The 15,628-nt window shown below is 52.1% G+C and overlaps 7 protein-coding genes across 7 annotated transcripts; 4 read left to right on the top strand and 3 right to left on the bottom strand.

Annotated features, from left to right (window-relative positions):
- Positions 1–324: 324 nt before the first annotated feature.
- On the top strand, positions 325–2,247 carry MIND_00196400 (uncharacterized protein; the record flags this gene model as incomplete). The annotated part of the gene is made up of 6 exons (XM_037358870.1): positions 325–658; positions 717–1,287; positions 1,333–1,404; positions 1,454–1,622; positions 1,675–1,751; positions 1,806–2,247. The coding sequence occupies 6 exons, from the start codon at positions 325–327 to the stop codon at positions 2,245–2,247; spliced, it is 1,665 nt and encodes a 554-aa protein (XP_037223965.1).
- A 489-nt stretch (positions 2,248–2,736) lies between these two features.
- Positions 2,737–3,236, top strand: MIND_00196300 (Protein related to plant expansins; the record flags this gene model as incomplete). Its single annotated transcript, XM_037358869.1, has 3 exons — positions 2,737–2,824; positions 2,866–3,017; positions 3,081–3,236. The coding sequence occupies 3 exons, from the start codon at positions 2,737–2,739 to the stop codon at positions 3,234–3,236; spliced, it is 396 nt and encodes a 131-aa protein (XP_037223964.1).
- Positions 3,237–3,632: 396 nt separating this feature from the next.
- MIND_00196200 (Carbohydrate esterase family 4 protein) lies at positions 3,633–5,619 on the bottom strand (the record flags this gene model as incomplete). The annotated part of the gene is made up of 6 exons (XM_037358868.1): positions 3,633–3,821; positions 3,874–3,974; positions 4,027–4,308; positions 4,359–4,988; positions 5,038–5,203; positions 5,260–5,619. 6 exons carry the CDS (start codon positions 5,617–5,619, stop codon positions 3,633–3,635), a joined length of 1,728 nt encoding a protein of 575 aa, XP_037223963.1.
- Positions 5,620–5,937: 318 nt separating this feature from the next.
- MIND_00196100 (uncharacterized protein) lies at positions 5,938–9,226 on the top strand (the record flags this gene model as incomplete). Its single annotated transcript, XM_037358867.1, has 12 exons — positions 5,938–5,957; positions 6,008–6,076; positions 6,129–6,202; positions 6,253–6,746; positions 6,795–6,960; positions 7,007–7,421; positions 7,477–7,691; positions 7,748–8,023; positions 8,075–8,327; positions 8,876–8,930; positions 8,982–9,129; positions 9,183–9,226. The coding sequence occupies 12 exons, from the start codon at positions 5,938–5,940 to the stop codon at positions 9,224–9,226; spliced, it is 2,229 nt and encodes a 742-aa protein (XP_037223962.1).
- Positions 9,227–9,942: 716 nt separating this feature from the next.
- MIND_00196000 (uncharacterized protein) lies at positions 9,943–10,608 on the top strand (the record flags this gene model as incomplete). The annotated part of the gene is made up of 1 exon (XM_037358866.1): positions 9,943–10,608. One exon carries the CDS (start codon positions 9,943–9,945, stop codon positions 10,606–10,608), a length of 666 nt encoding a protein of 221 aa, XP_037223961.1.
- Positions 10,609–10,898: 290 nt separating this feature from the next.
- On the bottom strand, positions 10,899–13,833 carry MIND_00195900 (Carbohydrate esterase family 4 protein; the record flags this gene model as incomplete). The annotated part of the gene is made up of 8 exons (XM_037358865.1): positions 10,899–11,093; positions 11,145–11,245; positions 11,307–11,588; positions 11,716–11,887; positions 11,947–12,010; positions 12,863–13,382; positions 13,437–13,602; positions 13,654–13,833. 8 exons carry the CDS (start codon positions 13,831–13,833, stop codon positions 10,899–10,901), a joined length of 1,680 nt encoding a protein of 559 aa, XP_037223960.1.
- Positions 13,834–14,625: 792 nt separating this feature from the next.
- Positions 14,626–15,343, bottom strand: MIND_00195800 (uncharacterized protein; the record flags this gene model as incomplete). The annotated part of the gene is made up of 2 exons (XM_037358864.1): positions 15,186–15,343; positions 14,626–15,133 (listed from the first exon to the last, which is right to left on the bottom strand). Exons 1-2 carry the CDS (start codon positions 15,296–15,298, stop codon positions 14,626–14,628), a joined length of 621 nt encoding a protein of 206 aa, XP_037223959.1. The 5' UTR covers positions 15,299–15,343.
- Between the last annotated feature and the right edge of the window lie 285 nt (positions 15,344–15,628).

The following is a 15,628-nucleotide window of genomic DNA, read 5'->3' as shown; positions in this document are numbered from 1 at the left end:
GAGGCTGCTGCAGACTTGCCCGAAACAACCAGCGCGAGGCGATGGAAGGTGCGTGACCGTGACTATCCTGTGACACGTCTCGTGACTATTCGGCTTCAGGGCTACTTAGCTTCAGCATCGACACTCGACGCGTTTGGATCCTGTTGACAATGACACGATGTAAATACGGCTTCACAATCCAGCTCTTTCGTCATTGGTATACCCAGGATCCTTAACCGCCAACGTTCCCAAATGAGGACGCCTTCGCACTTTGCCACTGGGCTCAATGTGTGTTTGCTCTTAAACCCGCCGCGGCAAGAGTATTAAGCAAACTGCCCCTTCATCATGACTCCTAACGATCAGGAAGATGTGGCTCAGCCATCATCTCTGGCTTTTCCGACGACCTCTGAATCTTCATCGACAAAGTCCAAGCTCACCTCTTCCGACAAACTCTCCGAGCTACCCACACCTGCTGTCGCCGAGACCACCCCGCGCTCATATAACGCTCGTACATTCCGAAGGAGCCTCGACTCTCTCCCATCAATTGCGACCAATGATTCTGGCCCTCGTATAAGCCAAGTTTGGGGGACGATACCAATAGCAAGAGGATTGTCGGATGCTTCGCAGGGCAATGATACTCCGAGACAAAGGGTTTCGTTTGACAGTGAACGGCCAAAGGGTGTGTCCATTCTATCTTCGTTGTGCACTTGAAGCTAAAAACAATTGATTATATCTAGCTGGAAAGACTACGCGAGAAAGCTCAGATGCTGGGCGCAACTCGGCTCTGGTATCTCAACCCCGATCTCGAGCGTCCTCACCTCTACGCATTTTTCAGAATCTCACTGCCGGGTTCCATCGTCGTACCCCGGAGGAACCATTCATACCAATCAACCCTTTCACATTCAAGTTCTCCAGCGGGGGAATTTACCTCCCTTCCTGCTTTGATTTCGACTCCGAAAAGGTCAAAACCTCCGTGGTAGACAAACCAACCTCGCAGCAACGACCATTTCTTATCGACACTCTGCTTCGTCAAATTTACCTCCACCTACTCCTCCGTATGCCCGCACTCTACTTCTCTCGTGTTGCCCGCATCTTCCAAGATGCAGAGGTCAGCCGTCCGGATATACAGAGAATGGTAGATTCGGCACGCAGTACTGCCACTGCCTCGCAAGTAACGGAACTTGAAGATATCTTCAACGTCAATCCTAACACTGGCTCTCGCACGAGTATTGCGGAGCCGAGGTTGCCTCTACCAGAAGATTGGACACCAGCACTGGTATCACCGGCACTCATTCGATTCAAGCATTCGTAGGTTACTTTTCGTCTGTTATGCACCTCATTTATGACCCCTAGATGGGAGGATTTTGTTTCTTCTCTCATCAAGGAATGGAAGACGTTAAATGTCGTGTCCGCCCTGTTACTCTCGTTCGTGAAAATTTGTCTCTTGACTGGAATATGCTCAGCTTCTGGCCAGTGCAATCCTCGCGCTCTTACAGCTCCCTCCAGCGGCTGCGGATTCAATCACGCGGACTGCTGCACTGATCAGCCTCGTCTGCGCCCTTATGAGTCTCTGCTACGGCTGCATGTATATTGTGCGTTTCTCAAGCATGCGAAATATGTATCGTGCCTCTAAATTCGCAGAGGTACAAGGTCACCTTCTATACTCGTATCCAATGGTTCTTATTCGTGCTTTAGGAAGCTAGAAAAACTTATACTTTTATATGGTGGAATGTTTGGACCCTGCTCGCTATGCCCGCCACTTTCCTGGCTTGGTAAGGCTGTCTCCTTTCCTACGAATAATCTGGATATACTAACCGGAAGTAAAGGTCTGTGATATTTTTCATTATCGCAATAATGGCCTTTGTCTGGCGGACCTCGTCCGAGTCTGAAGCTAACTCGAGCTCCTCGGAAAATGAATCAAACACCTCCACCACATCCCACACGCTGATCCAACGCATCCTCATTACGGCTGCGCTGTTTCTTGGACTCCTCTACTTCGCGCTTATCGTGACATCATTGAAGAGTTACACTGGCGGCTCCTCCTCAAGGACTCGTACTCGTAATTCTCCTCAGGCTCGCGATGCCGAAAATGGCTTTGCTATTGATGCCAGGGTCATGGCAGCAGTACCGGGGCAATCGGAGGAAGAAGCAAGACAAGAACGTCAACGTGGTAGACCGACCGCTCGTGCTCAGGCAGGGCTTTCGAGATTCGACCAAATGGAGGGCGGGGAATCTACTGGGGAAACCCCAAGTTTGATGGTGCCATAGAGGCGCAGCCGCATCGTCGGGTAACCCGACGGGTTTCGATCTGAAGCTATCCTCACTCGTGGAGGGCGGTTTTAAACGAGTAAACGATACATCGAATGACAAACCTCGCTCAAATATACTCACTCACACATCGCACCTCGGACAATCCACGCAAGTAGCACATGAGAAGGCCAAGTGGCAGATGATCAGCATTGAGTCCTAGTATATTGCGACAAAGAAGAACATAGGCGGGATGTGAATTGAATGTGCAACGTCGTCGTCAAGGTTTCATCGAGTCTGGACTACCCGTTAACTTGTTGTAAGTTTTGTTTTGTTCTGCTACATAATAGCCTCCATTCACTGATCATCCTCCACGTAGGCAACTAGCCGCGGCCAGCATATACTAGTATACATTTTTTTCACAACCGTAACGTTAACGCGCACGATTCATATAAGAACGAGAAGGACTGACCAGGAAAAACAGTTCCCAAAAGACCTCCGACGATCGACATGCATTATACCCGCAGCCTATTCGCCACTCTCACCGCTTTTGTTGTTGGCGCGCTCGGCGAAAGCGGCACCCCAATCACTGCCAAGGGTTTGTTCTTTCTTCGATTCCTCATAACTCGGTGCGCTTAGACATGTTTTTTATTCTCCTTCAGCGACCTTTTTCTCCGCCGGTGGCGAAGTCGGCAGTTGTGGCACGGTTATTCAAGACAGCGACTTTGTCGTCGCGCTCCCATCCGCGCAGTTCGACATGTCGCTCTGTGGCAGCGAGATTACCGTTACCCGTGAGTCCCTTCAAAGAAGTGCTAAATGCTTCTTGGTATTCTTCTCAGTTTCAGGCCACCTAGACTAACATCCTCGCAGATGCGGGGAACACCATTGCGGCCGTCATCGCAGAGCAGTGTCCTGCTTGCAGTGGGAACAACATTGATTTGACCACTGGGGCCTTCGAGACACTGGCTCCGCTCAGCGAAGGTCTTATCGACGTAACCTATACTTTTTAATTGCTACTCGACTCGGTCCCTTCGGATTTCGGAGTTGTAACGTGCGTTATAATGAAGTATTCGGTTTGAGCACTCTTGCGCCAATTGCGAACGGCCTGGCAATTGAGCATCGGTCATGGCAATCCAAGTTAGGCGTGGTTAACAACCAGCGATCGTGCCAAGTCTGCCTCCCATCCATTAAAGAGTATGCTAATGACCGTCCACACTCAACTACTAAGGAAGAATACTGTAATCCAAAAAAATAAAGGGAAACGACAGGCGCGGAGTGGGAGATAAAACTGCAAGATTTGGATAATACTAGATGCGACGAAAGTGATTGCGATATGGAGAGGGAAAGGTCCGTGGGTAGTCTATCGTGAGGAGTCGTACGTAACTGCATGGCTAACCTGCAAGTGTCTACATGCCTGCACCTAAAACGCCATAGACGCCAGCGACAGCACCAAGAATGCCGACCACTGATGCAGCCCATACACCAGGAGGGAGAGCGTAGCCCTTGCCATTGAAGGGAACGTAGGACTGTGTGGGTGCGGAGCTTTGGCCAGGCGAGCCACCGGTTCCGCCACCAGTGAGATTGGCACCATTGGGCTGAAGAAGCACGTAATGAGCAACAGAGTGGCAATGAAAATAGACTGCATACCCCAATCGGTCGGGAAATGTCATTAAATTGACACTCGGAGGATGAGCAGAGACATTTCGCTCCAATCGGATCCCAGAATGGTGTTGAGCAGTTGGCAGGAACTTGAGAAGTATATCAGCAAAAATCGAGAAACGAACAGCAAAAACAACTTACTGCGTTGGCGGGCCTGTTGACCGTCGGGAACTTGTTGAGGCGGGTTCGGGTTGGCCACAGTCGGTATCGTTTGCGGGCATCCATAGCAGGTATAGAAGGGGAATTCGGGGAACGAGCAGTGGCTGAGCAAGCCAGCTTCGTTACTTGGTATGCCATTGCAGATTTTGGTAGACGCGTCAACCTTGGGCGTCGAGCACTTCAGCGCCTGGACTGAATCAAGCTGCGAAACGGGAACCGGGTTTTGGACCCAAGCCAATAGTTGCTGTGAAGAGACGATCCAAACTGAAGTCGGATCAGCAAAATAATCATAAAGAACGGGAGTGTTCACTTGCCATTCTGTTGCGTTTGAGCCCAATCCAAGAACGAGTTGATCATGTTGATGGTACCATTCGGAGCAGGGACACCAGGATAAGTCGTGCTCAAGTGGATTGGATGGGTGTAAAGCCCAATTGGTTGCCGGTTTCCGTTATAATGGGCAGTGAAGGTGTTCTTCATGTACTCGAGAGTTGCCGTATCGTTTTGTTTGGTAGCGCCATTGGCATTGTCGAGCCATGGGTCCATCAAATGCGGGCCAGCGACTCCCTTGTTGTCGAAGAAGGCGTACATGGGAATCTCCCAGAAGCCAGGAAGAACGGGTTGTCCTTTGCAGGAGCCCTGCACCTGGAGACAGTCGTTCGCCATGCCGTTATCGAGGGTGTATGGCCAATAGGCATCCGTATTGGGGTCTGTGACGGGAATCGAAGCAGAGGCGGATGAGTCGTAAGTGAAACCGGCCGCGGCAAGGGCTTTGAGGGTATTAACGGAGTAATTGAGGTATGGGGCACGGAACCCTGTGATGGCAGTATAGGGAATACCGGCGAGCGCATTCAGTGCCATTAGGTTTCCGTTAATCTCCTCCTTGGATGGGTCGCCGACATGGGTCATAGTGTGGTCCGCAATTTCGTTTCCTGCGACATACCAGTCTGACAACAAAAGTGAGTGGACACAAGCAGGACCGCCAAGACGACACACCTGTAACGAGAGTGTAATTGGTGTAGTTCAATGAGGTATAGTAAGTCATCTTGGGCTGGCAGCCGTTCGGGTTTTTGCGGCGAGCAAGGAACTGGTTGACCGCGTCGAGGGTGTATGATTGGACGGCGTCATCGGCAGTGAAGACGACGAACATCGGAACATCTTTCTGAGAGCAGGTCAGAACGTCGTTCTTTCTCTTAAAAACGAATAGAGAAGACGCACGGGGTCAAGCCCTCCAGGTGGCTTTGCGCTGGCACAATTGCATTTTGGGAGCTTGCACTTGTTTGGGTCGCATGAGTACCCAGCTGCCTCGACGCTGGTTGTGGGCCCTGAGATGGAGCCTTCGTCGGCAAGGGCGAGTAATGGGACTAAGAGCGCAAGGAGGACCTGCGGGAGCATAGTGAAGAGGAAGAGAAGGGTGGAGTCGTGACGACAAGCGTAACGCCAAGCCTCGAAAAGTCGGCAGCCCGACGAAACCTTGACGAAACCTGTCCCTTCCTTTCCATCCAACAACGACTTGCCCAGGACATAGAAGCCTGCTCTTCCCGCCCATGGGTAATCCTCGACTCTCGACATTCTCATTGCATCTTGGACCCTCCCATCCCGGCGAACCAAGGCCGCAGCTGACCACACCGACACGAGTTTCACGGTCTAGATGGCAGTCATGGGCCGCTTCTCAGTCTGAGATACTATATTATGCATGGTAATGCTACTTATACTGTGAATGAGCCGCTAAACGAGATAGTAGAGAACACACGATAAAATACTTGGCTGTCATCCATCCTGTGCCTATCCTCGGCGGAATCCTTGCCTATGTATTGTTACTCGCATATTGGGAGGTGTTGATCTCGGTGGCCTCCCTCTCAAGCATTCTTCAAGCGTGGGGGCGCTTAGGCGGAAATGAAGGACGGGTTCGTGAGGTGGGTACCCGTTTATCAACTACCCTTTTATACAGCTGAGCTGAAAATAGAACTGGCCACTATTTCCAGCTAGCTGCAACGCGCGTCAATATGAACGGCATGCTCACAGAGCTCATGCAGTGTTTAAACAAGCTGGCTATCCTCGAATCCGGCTTATGGAGGAGCTTGAAGGTTCCTGGCCCCTCCCTGCATTCCCATCGATAAGAAAACTGCGGCAATACTTAATTGCCTCCGATATAAGCGCTGTGAGTAAATCTTCTGTGAGTGAAGGATGTTTCTAAAATTACTTCGTCAGTACATCCTCTCATTTCACCCTCCATCCTCGTGTTCCCACATCGTCAACGCCGAACTTGGTCGTCCCAGAATACTACAACCTGCCGTCGAAGGATACCCTTGTGGTACCGAAGAGACCAGCGAAGAAAATCGATTTGGCTTCCGCCTAACACGCTAAAAATACCACGATCCCGGCCACTGCCTCATGCCGCATTCCGGCTGTTGACCAAGCAGCCACCTTTCTTCCGCTCCACACCCACCCTTTTCTCTCCCTTCGTCAACTCAGTGGAGGGAATCCCGTATTCCTCTCAAAAGTTGCCCAGAATCAACATGCTTCTCCTTCACGTTCTCCGGATACTCTTATTATATGTCTCTTTCGGCCTTGCCCAAGACGATGGGTCTATTAGCGGGCCTACATCCAGCTCAGCAGCCGCGGGTTACTCGTGCGATGCTTCAAAATGCAAGCTCCCAAATTGCAATTGTGCAAGCCCAAACCCGCCTGGTGGAATAAGCCCTGTGAGTGTTTATTATTTCCTCAGTGAACCCATTGACCCGATTTACTAGGCCGACACACCAATGTTCGTCATATTCACCGCCGACGACGCTGTTCAATCATACACTCTCGACGCGGTCAACCAATTCCTTGCCCATCGCAAAAACCCAAACGGCTGTGCTCCCAAAATGACCTACTACGTGTCGCTCAACTTCACAAACTACACGCTAGTCACTGGTATGTTATATATCACCCATTTCCGTTCTCTGAGGCGCGTTTGCAGACTGGTTTGTAGCAGGCAATGAAATTGCTGACCACACAATGACACATGTCGGAGACCCGCCCGAGAATGAGGTCGACGGTAATCTCATAGCGCTCAATGCCCTCGCTGGGATTCCGCTCAAGAACATCGTCGGATTCCGGGCTCCGTTTCTAAATTACTCGGTCAACACACTCAAACTGCTCGCCAAAGCTGGCTTCACATATGATTCGTCCTCTGCCGCCTCGATCCCGGTAACGGATCCCGGAACCGACGCGTTCTGGCCTTATACTCTCGACAACGGCATGGCCAATGATTGTCTTGAAGTCCAAGGGTCTTGCAAAGGACAACCCGTGTTACCTGGCTTTTGGGAGTTCCCCATGTATGCTCTTTTTGACGAGCGTGGTCCCAACGGTGTCCACCTTATGGATCCTTGGTTGTGAGTTGACTCACCTCGTCTTTCTCTTTGTTCCACAAACTCACTCAGTGAATAGAGACACCGCAAACGGCCAGTCCAAAGTCAACGATAGCGCAACCCTTGAGTACATGAAGGCAACTTTTACAGCACATTACAACGGAAACCGCCAGCCATTTGGACTATATACGCATCCCATCCACCTCGCCACCTCCTATCCTGGAGTCCCGGCTCCCAACTCGACCATTAACATGATCAACTCGTTCCTTGACTGGGCCCAGGAACAACAAAATGGTAAATCAATTCTGAAGACAGTCAAATATGTAATACGCTGACTTGTGGGTTGATAGTATGGATTGTTTCGAACGAGCAGCTTCTTGCCTGGATGCAACATCCTGTGCCCATATCGCAATTGGACTCATTCGAGGCGCTCAAATGCTCCACTCCAGATGTGAGTCAGAAGATTTGCAACGGCATGCCCTCGAATGAGGCAGGGCTCCTCAGCCACTGCAACTTCCCCGACTTCCCTTTCTTTACGTGTTACGGATGTCCCGAGACCGAACCGACTGTAAACAATCCAAACCCAGCGCAACAAGTACCTGATGGTCAACAAGCGCGATTCCGATGTATGTCTTGCCTTATCGGCTCCCCTCTATGATGCTCATATCGCTGAACAGTGCCCACCAACTGCTCGACCGCGTTTTGGGATCCGATTGCAGGGAAATGTCTCTGCTCTTCCTCTGACTGCCAATTTACCGACAACTCGCGACCGGTTGGGCCAAACGGGGCAAACCTGACTGGCGGTGGAACCGGCGGCTCTACAGGTGCCAATGCATCGCCGACACCATCCTTCGTTCCATTTAATGGACGAGGTTTCGCGCTGCCGAATGGTGTATGGGCTGCGACTGTGCTGGGTGTTGTCGGTGCTCTGTTCGGGTCGTTCGGTGTTGTGGGAAGGCTGTAATGGGTCGGGGGACGGTGGGCTTTGCTTGTTTGCGCGTTGCTATTGCAGGACTTCTGGACGATTCGACATGGACCTCGGACATTTTTACTTGCATGCATTACCATATTATTGACTACTTACCGCATTCCTTCTTTACATGGACACTGATCATGCCATCAGTATTTGCATCACGACCTCGCAGACACTACTCATTGCTACTCATTTGCGCTGTGGATATATATATTCTTGCGGGCAGCACCTTTCAACGATTATAGAGTCTCAACTCACAATCAATCTATTTCCAGAGCCACTCTATCTATCTCGGTCGCACTACCACAGTAGTCGGCGACCAATTCCTGATTTTCCATTTGCATTTTTGTGACACGATCTGGAAGCAAGCTGAAAGTTGTCTTCATTCCTCCCATCACCCGGCTCGGACTCGATTCACTCGAACTCAACCTCTACACCTTCTGCGCCAATCATACATGTCTTGCGTGTACTTGCGATGCTCGCCTGGCCGCCACTGATAGCTCAGAGCTGGATGGAGACGCGATACGGAGGAGAAGTTTGGACCCGGGCACTTGACTTCGGTGAGTTGCTGGTCCCACATCGTAGAAGAAGAATCCCTGAGATGCACACAGAGAAATCTCCCGGTTTTCGTCGTCTTCATCGAGGAAGCGGTCCAGTCATCCGCTAGACCAGTTCTCCACGGCCAGATGCAAACTTATAAAGGCCTACTTCACGTCACTCAATTGGAACCATTACACGCTTGCTGCGTTTTGCTCACCAGTGCGTGCTTCGCGTTTGTCTTCATTATGTCAACTAACCACAAAAAAAAACAGAACAGGACATAACTGCACCCCTGGGGCTTCATTCAACAAGTTAGCCGTCTCTTGCTCTATGGCCCCGCATCCAACCTGCATGTCGGAAAAGGCTGAAAGAGTCGTGACTCGATACCAATTCAAAGTCGACGACCTTTTCAAGTATTGTCACCTGGGTCAAACCCTTGCCAGCGTCAAAGACCTTCTCCCTCTCTTCGTTGGGCTCTTCTTTGTCTTATACATTCTTTCGTCCACCCTCAATGTCCTGCGACTATCATGACAAAAATGTGCCAACCTCAAATGTCGCTGTAATAACAGTCGCAGTCCACTTCTTGAACCCTCACCAAACGGGGCGGGCAATTGTGCTCCAGATACCGCCTTTTCATTCAATAGCGTCTACATCGGGACCCGTACCACTCCCTTCTGGGCCAGTTCCCCACGAGCTTCACTCATTTCGACTGGATTGGGTCGGTGGCTGTGCCACTTGGAACGAGGAGCCTGTTGCTTCTTTGACACGCTATGGGGACGCAAAAGCTATTCTTTTCCTATGCGTCTCATTGATGGGCTCCAGCTTTTTTCAACGCACTATGTATGACAGTGCAGAAAAACCTGCAACTTTGTCTCCCTTCAGTACGGCAGCTGGAGGAAACACTCTTGGTCATATACTGAGAAGTATGTCTTCGAGACATTTGTGGAGATCTCGTCACTGCCCCCATCGGGTTCGTCAACTTGATATCTGCAGACGCTCCTCGCCTCTGTCTCATGTTGGTCTCATGTCATCATGATCCTATTGTCGCACAAATGGTTGCAAACGATATATTCGAGCTGTATAGCCTTCAATGTCTCGCGGATTCTTCTGTCAATCGCATCGCCATATTGCGTTCCCGAAACCAGACTGCCGAAGGAGCGGTCTCAGACATCTACCCCACATCCCGCCCCCTCCCAACAAAATACTATAAAAGCCGTCCTACTTTCGACTCTCTTCTTAACTGCAACCACCACCACTTCCGCATTGCAAACAACCAAACACCGCATTAACAACAACCACAATATGTTTGCCTCATACTCCACCCGCGCTGTCGTTCCCCGCAACGGGTTCGTGCCGTTGGGCGGCCGTCGGGTGTCTGTTCCCGACACATCTTCACCATCATCACCGAGCCCGGCTCGACTGCGGAGAAACTCTGTCGACGTTGCCAAACAGGTGGCCAGCACCGTCGCTGGCCTCGTCACACCCACCCCTATGCCATACGTCGAGCCCCTCTTTGGTCTCCGCCGACCAACGCTGGGGGCCATTCCGATGGAGGATCTGCGCCCTGCGAACTATCTGCCGATGCCCCCACGAGAGATGCTCTTCCCGCGGACGGAGCAGGTGGCCCTGCTCAAAGCGGTGGGGCTGTTGGACCCGGAGATGGATGTCCGCAGTGCAGTTATCGCGCTGGATCTCTAGGCGAGATGAATCATAAGCTACTTACCAGTCTACCACTTGGCAAGCTCATCACACGAACTTTCACACTTACCCAATGTTTTCAATACCATCTTCTCGACTATCAGATATATCCGACCCACCAATATACAATGCATTGCCAATGTAACCAAACATGTTTATTTCTCTGGTCTGATAAGTCCGGACACCAGCATTTTGAATGTAGAAGGTCTATTGTGGAGTAGCAAAGAGCTAGTCCTACTAACGACTAACACTGATTATCGGAAACTTTTCCGAGTCATTGCCAAGAAACTTTACACAACTTGGAATACGCCATAGGTTGCACCGATTAGGACCATGATCGCAAATGGTGCCGCCCATAAAGCAGGACGAAGACTCCGGCTCCCGCTGTTCCCGTTGAAAGGTACAAACGACGGTGTCGGCGAAGAGCCCGTAGCGGTACCGGGCGAGCCGCCTGCCCCACCGCCGGTAAGGTTCGCGCCATTAGGCTATAGCGGCGTCAGCACGGGCAAGCAGATGTATTGACAGCGTAGACGTACACCGATGGGGCGGGAGATGTCGCTGAACCGACAGTCCGCCGCGGAGCAGGTGCATTTGCCCGCGATCGGGTCCCAGAAGGGCGTAGAACAGTTTGCGGGCACTATTGAATATATAATGAATGCGTCAGGAATGGGCATGACCAGGAGTTGGAAAGGGCATACCTCGCTGTCGGGCGGGCTGGCCATCAGGGACACGTTGCGGTGGATTTGGGTTGTCTGGCGTGGGCATGATCTGCGGGCAGCCGTAACAGGTGTAGAAGGGGAAGTCCGGGAACTCGCAGTGGCTGAGGAGGCCGGCCTCGTTCCCGGGGATGCCGCTGCAGATCTTGGCTCCGGGATCGATCTTGGACGCAGCGCACTTTAGGGCCGGAACGGAATCAAGTTGGGACACCGGAACGGGGTTCTGCACCCAGGCGAGCAGCTGCTCATTAGATACGATCCAGACTGCCTCGCGTCAGCCATCGTGATCTTTCCAGATGAAGAGCGGGTGACGCGCTGGGTGGGTGAAACAACCACTGAAACGCATGGTGAAACACGCACAGCAAGGTCGCAAGGAGTGTCGCATGCTGACCAACGCACTTGGTCACCAGCCATGGGAACGGCAGGCTGTGGTGGAAACAGGTGGCGGCTGTGGTTACAACGGCCCGGGCTGTGGTAGCGACAGGCAAGGCTATGAGGGAGACGGAGGCTATGGCTGCGCCACGGTAGCGCGGGGCTGAGACGGTCGTGAGGGACAGAAAAACCTATATAATTAGCTCAGATGTACTAGTTAGCCAGTGAATTCCCCTCCGGGTTTCCTCACCTCTTTGCGCTGCTTTTGATCTGACTCAGCGAGATTACGAATCACGATCGCGGCTGCGGGGTATCTATTAAGGAACATCTGTCAACGTCAACGTCAGCTGTCAAACGTCAACGCCGTCGGTCCGAGACGACCTATGCTATAGGAGTTGGTGAAGACTGTGACTATGCTCAGACGCGTCTTGCCTAATATGGAACGTCGCCCTCACCTGATGGAGCGACCCATATCTGGAACATTATTGCTATATATGGCATATTGTTTGATGCTCTTAATGCTGGCTTCAGTGCTTTCCACCACAACAATAAAAACAACAAATAATATATCAACAACAACAAACATATTCAACATCACTGTGACTGTGACTATTGCCATGTTGGGAGGTTGTTTTGGTTTGGGGTTTAGTTGCATATTGGGTTGGTGGTTAGAGGGAGCTGGTCTTTCCTCTTATCATCTAGTGAGCAGGTCTCATCTACCTACATCCACATCCACACCCACACCCACACCCACACCCACACCCACATACACACCCACATACACACCCACATCTACACCCACACCTATGTCCACATCTACACTCACACCCATACCCACATCCCCTACATCATCACTACCACCTCTCTACCTATGGTTCCCACTCAGCTTTGTCATCACCCTCTTCTTCTTATGGGTTGCAGCATGCATATACTTTGCATGGAGCCCCGACCTCACTCGTTTTGATCTAGTTGTGTTGTGTGTTAGTTGGGTTTCCACTTTCACCAGTGCTTCTATTTCATGCGTTTCACAGAGGAGGAGGGCACGAATCTACACACCATTCTGCTGCATTTGAGCCCAATCCAAAAACTCGTTGATCATGTTGATCATGGATATCGACGGGTTCACGCCCGGATCGGTCATGCTTAGATGACTCGGGTGCATGTACAGCCCGATGGGTTGGCGGTTTCTGTCGTAATGAGCGGTAAAAGTATTCTTCATGTATTCAAGGGTGGCTGAATCGTTGATTTTGGAGGCCCCGTTGGCGAAGTCCAGCCAGGGGTCCATGAGGTGTGGGCCGGCGGGCCCCTTGTTGTCGAAAAAGGCATACATGGGGATCTCCCAAAAGCCTGGAAGGACGGGCTGGCCTTTGCAGGAGCCTTGGACCTGGAGGCAGTCGTTTGCCATGCCGTTGTCGAGCGTGTAAGGCCAGAACGCGTCCGTCCCTTTTTCGACCACGGGGATGGAGGCGGAGGCGGACGAATCATATGTGAACCCTGCTTTGGCGAGCAGCTTCAGCGTGTCGACCGAGTAATTGAGGTATGGTGCGCGGAAGCCTTGAATAGCGGTATACGGAATGCCCGCTAGGGAGTTGAGCGCGACAAGATTCCCGTTGATCTCTGCCTCAGACGGGTCTCCAACGTGTGTCATCGTGTGGTCGGCGATCTCGTTGCCGGCAACATACCAGTCTTTTAGGTATGCGTTAAGTTTCTACTTCAGAAATAATTAGAGGCAAACCGCACCGGTGACAAGTGTGTAGTTGGTGTAGTTGAGCGACGTGAAGTATGTCATCTTGGGCCGGCAGCCATTTGGGTTACTGCGCTGCGCGAGGAACTGGTTGACGGCGTCAAGCGTGTATGACTGGACGGCGTCGTCGGCGGTGAAGATGACGAACATCGGAACGTCTTTCTAGAGGAGAGTTCCAAATGTGGTATCCAAGAGCTAGGCCCCGCAACTCACCGGATCGAGTCCTCCGGGCGGACTGGTGCTCGCGCAATTGCATTTCGGCAGCTTGCACTTTGCCGGGTCGCAGGAGTAGCCTGCCGCTTCTGTGCTGCTTGTAGGCCCAGTCAAGCCACCGTCGTCACCTGCAGTCGCGAGCAGTGAAAAAGTTAGTGCCAGGAAAGCGCTGAGCAGCATGGTCGCCAGCAAGGAAGTAGCGGAAGTCGGAAGTCCTCCGTGCACGCCGTGTTTTCATTCAACTAATACGGAACTTGAATCCAGATGCGCGGCCACTTGAGGCCGCTGTGTGGCCCGTTGATAAAATGTAATTCGTGCACAGAAAGCCGTAATGAAGGTGGGTGACGCATCCTGAGGACGTCGACGATGGAGAGCATGGAGAGGGTGGCATCAAAAGACCGTGACACAAAACGTGACAGTGACTCTGTGACACAAAAAATCCAATCCTAAAATCAACTTTCACAAACTACCTAGCGACAAGCTCCCGCTACCGGGCTATGGCTACTTTTGAGCATGCTATGCTCTCTGCATTGTCAGGTAAGTATATACTTGGTGGAACTTGAAGATCTCTGACCACATTTTGCACTGTGTACACTGGCGTTACACTCCGGCTACTAATTATAATTAACGTCTAGAATCATTCAAGTTGCCGCTGTACTATGTAATGTTGATGTAATGTACTACATAACACTAGTATGGTGTCGGTATGTCTATAACGACGTGGCAACATCTCATCGACTCCGAACATGTCTCAATCTCTGCGCAACAAGCGCTTCCGCACTGTCCCAGAAACTTTGGCCATTACGTTCGTGAATACCCTCGCGCCACTCCTTGTAGTCGAGCGACACGAGACGGAAGTCGAGCCCACCTATCATCGTGGCGTTGCGTCCAGCGATGTCCGGGACCCCCGCAAGACATACAAGGATCTGGAGCACAGCACATCCCGTGAGCAGTCTCTTGATATTGCGCAAGTCATCCTCCCCGACTGCCTGGTGGTAGGTCAGCGTCAAGTGGGTTAGCGCCGGGAGCTGTGTGAGGACCGCGAGGACGGTGCCATAGAGCCCGGAGTCCGCGTCGTCGTCGAAGACGTGGAAGTGGGTCAGGCGGCGAAAGATGGGGCGGGCGGCGAGTGTGGCGGGGGGCGGTGTGCATCAGCGCCGCGGGCCCAAGGAGGTCCTCCATGTAGCACGCCAGCCGCTGCAGGGGCATGTCCGCGACGAGCGAGAATATCTCCGCGCTGTGGTCGCCCCAAATCCCCGCTATCGCGAGGCGGACGACGCCCGTCATGCGCGTCAGTGCACTCCGGACAGCGGCGGGCAGTGCCGGTAGCTGATCCGCGAAATATGCGCCGAGGACGACGGAGCGCACAGCATGGGCGGGGAAGGCGTCGTCCTTGGCCAATATCACCTGCAGAAGACGGTTGGCGTCTTTGGAGACGACCATTCCCAGCTCGAGATCGTGGTAGAGGTAAGGCTCGATCCTGCCGGGCTAACGGTGACTTCCCAGAAGCTGTACTAGTAGTGCTCACTTACCATACGAGAACACGCCGAGCAACGCGCAGCATGTGAGGGATTGTCCCGCGGTGAAGCAGCGCCGCAGTCTCAAAAACCTCTCTTTCGAGTTCGGGGGGGAGTCGTCGGTCCATATGAATACCAGCGCTAATGTTGCCAGTGGAGTGAAAGTCGACTCCAGAAATTTCCGTCACGCTGTGACCACGCCTTCTCTCTTCCGGCGTCTATCTTCGACGCATTCTGACTGAACATTCGTCACAGCTCTACAGGCGTCACTCGGGAGCTGGCTATATCCGAGCCTTGTCATCACAATTGCCTTCCAAGTTCCTCAAGCTTTCCAAAATTGATGTCTGTTAAGCTCCCATTAGAGCTCGTCGACTCGATCTTCTCACACCTCGCCGATGGCGGGCCGACGATACGGTGCTGCAGCCGCGTCAGCCACGATTGGCACGCCCTCGCCCGCG

This window comes from Mycena indigotica, assembly GCF_014461135.1.
Source record: "Mycena indigotica strain 171206Taipei chromosome Unknown Mind.scaff0002, whole genome shotgun sequence".
In the NCBI taxonomy this organism is placed as follows: Eukaryota; Fungi; Basidiomycota; class Agaricomycetes; order Agaricales; family Mycenaceae; genus Mycena; species Mycena indigotica.
Note: the sequence above shows the minus strand (reverse complement) of the source record. Positions and strands in the feature narration are given on the sequence as shown.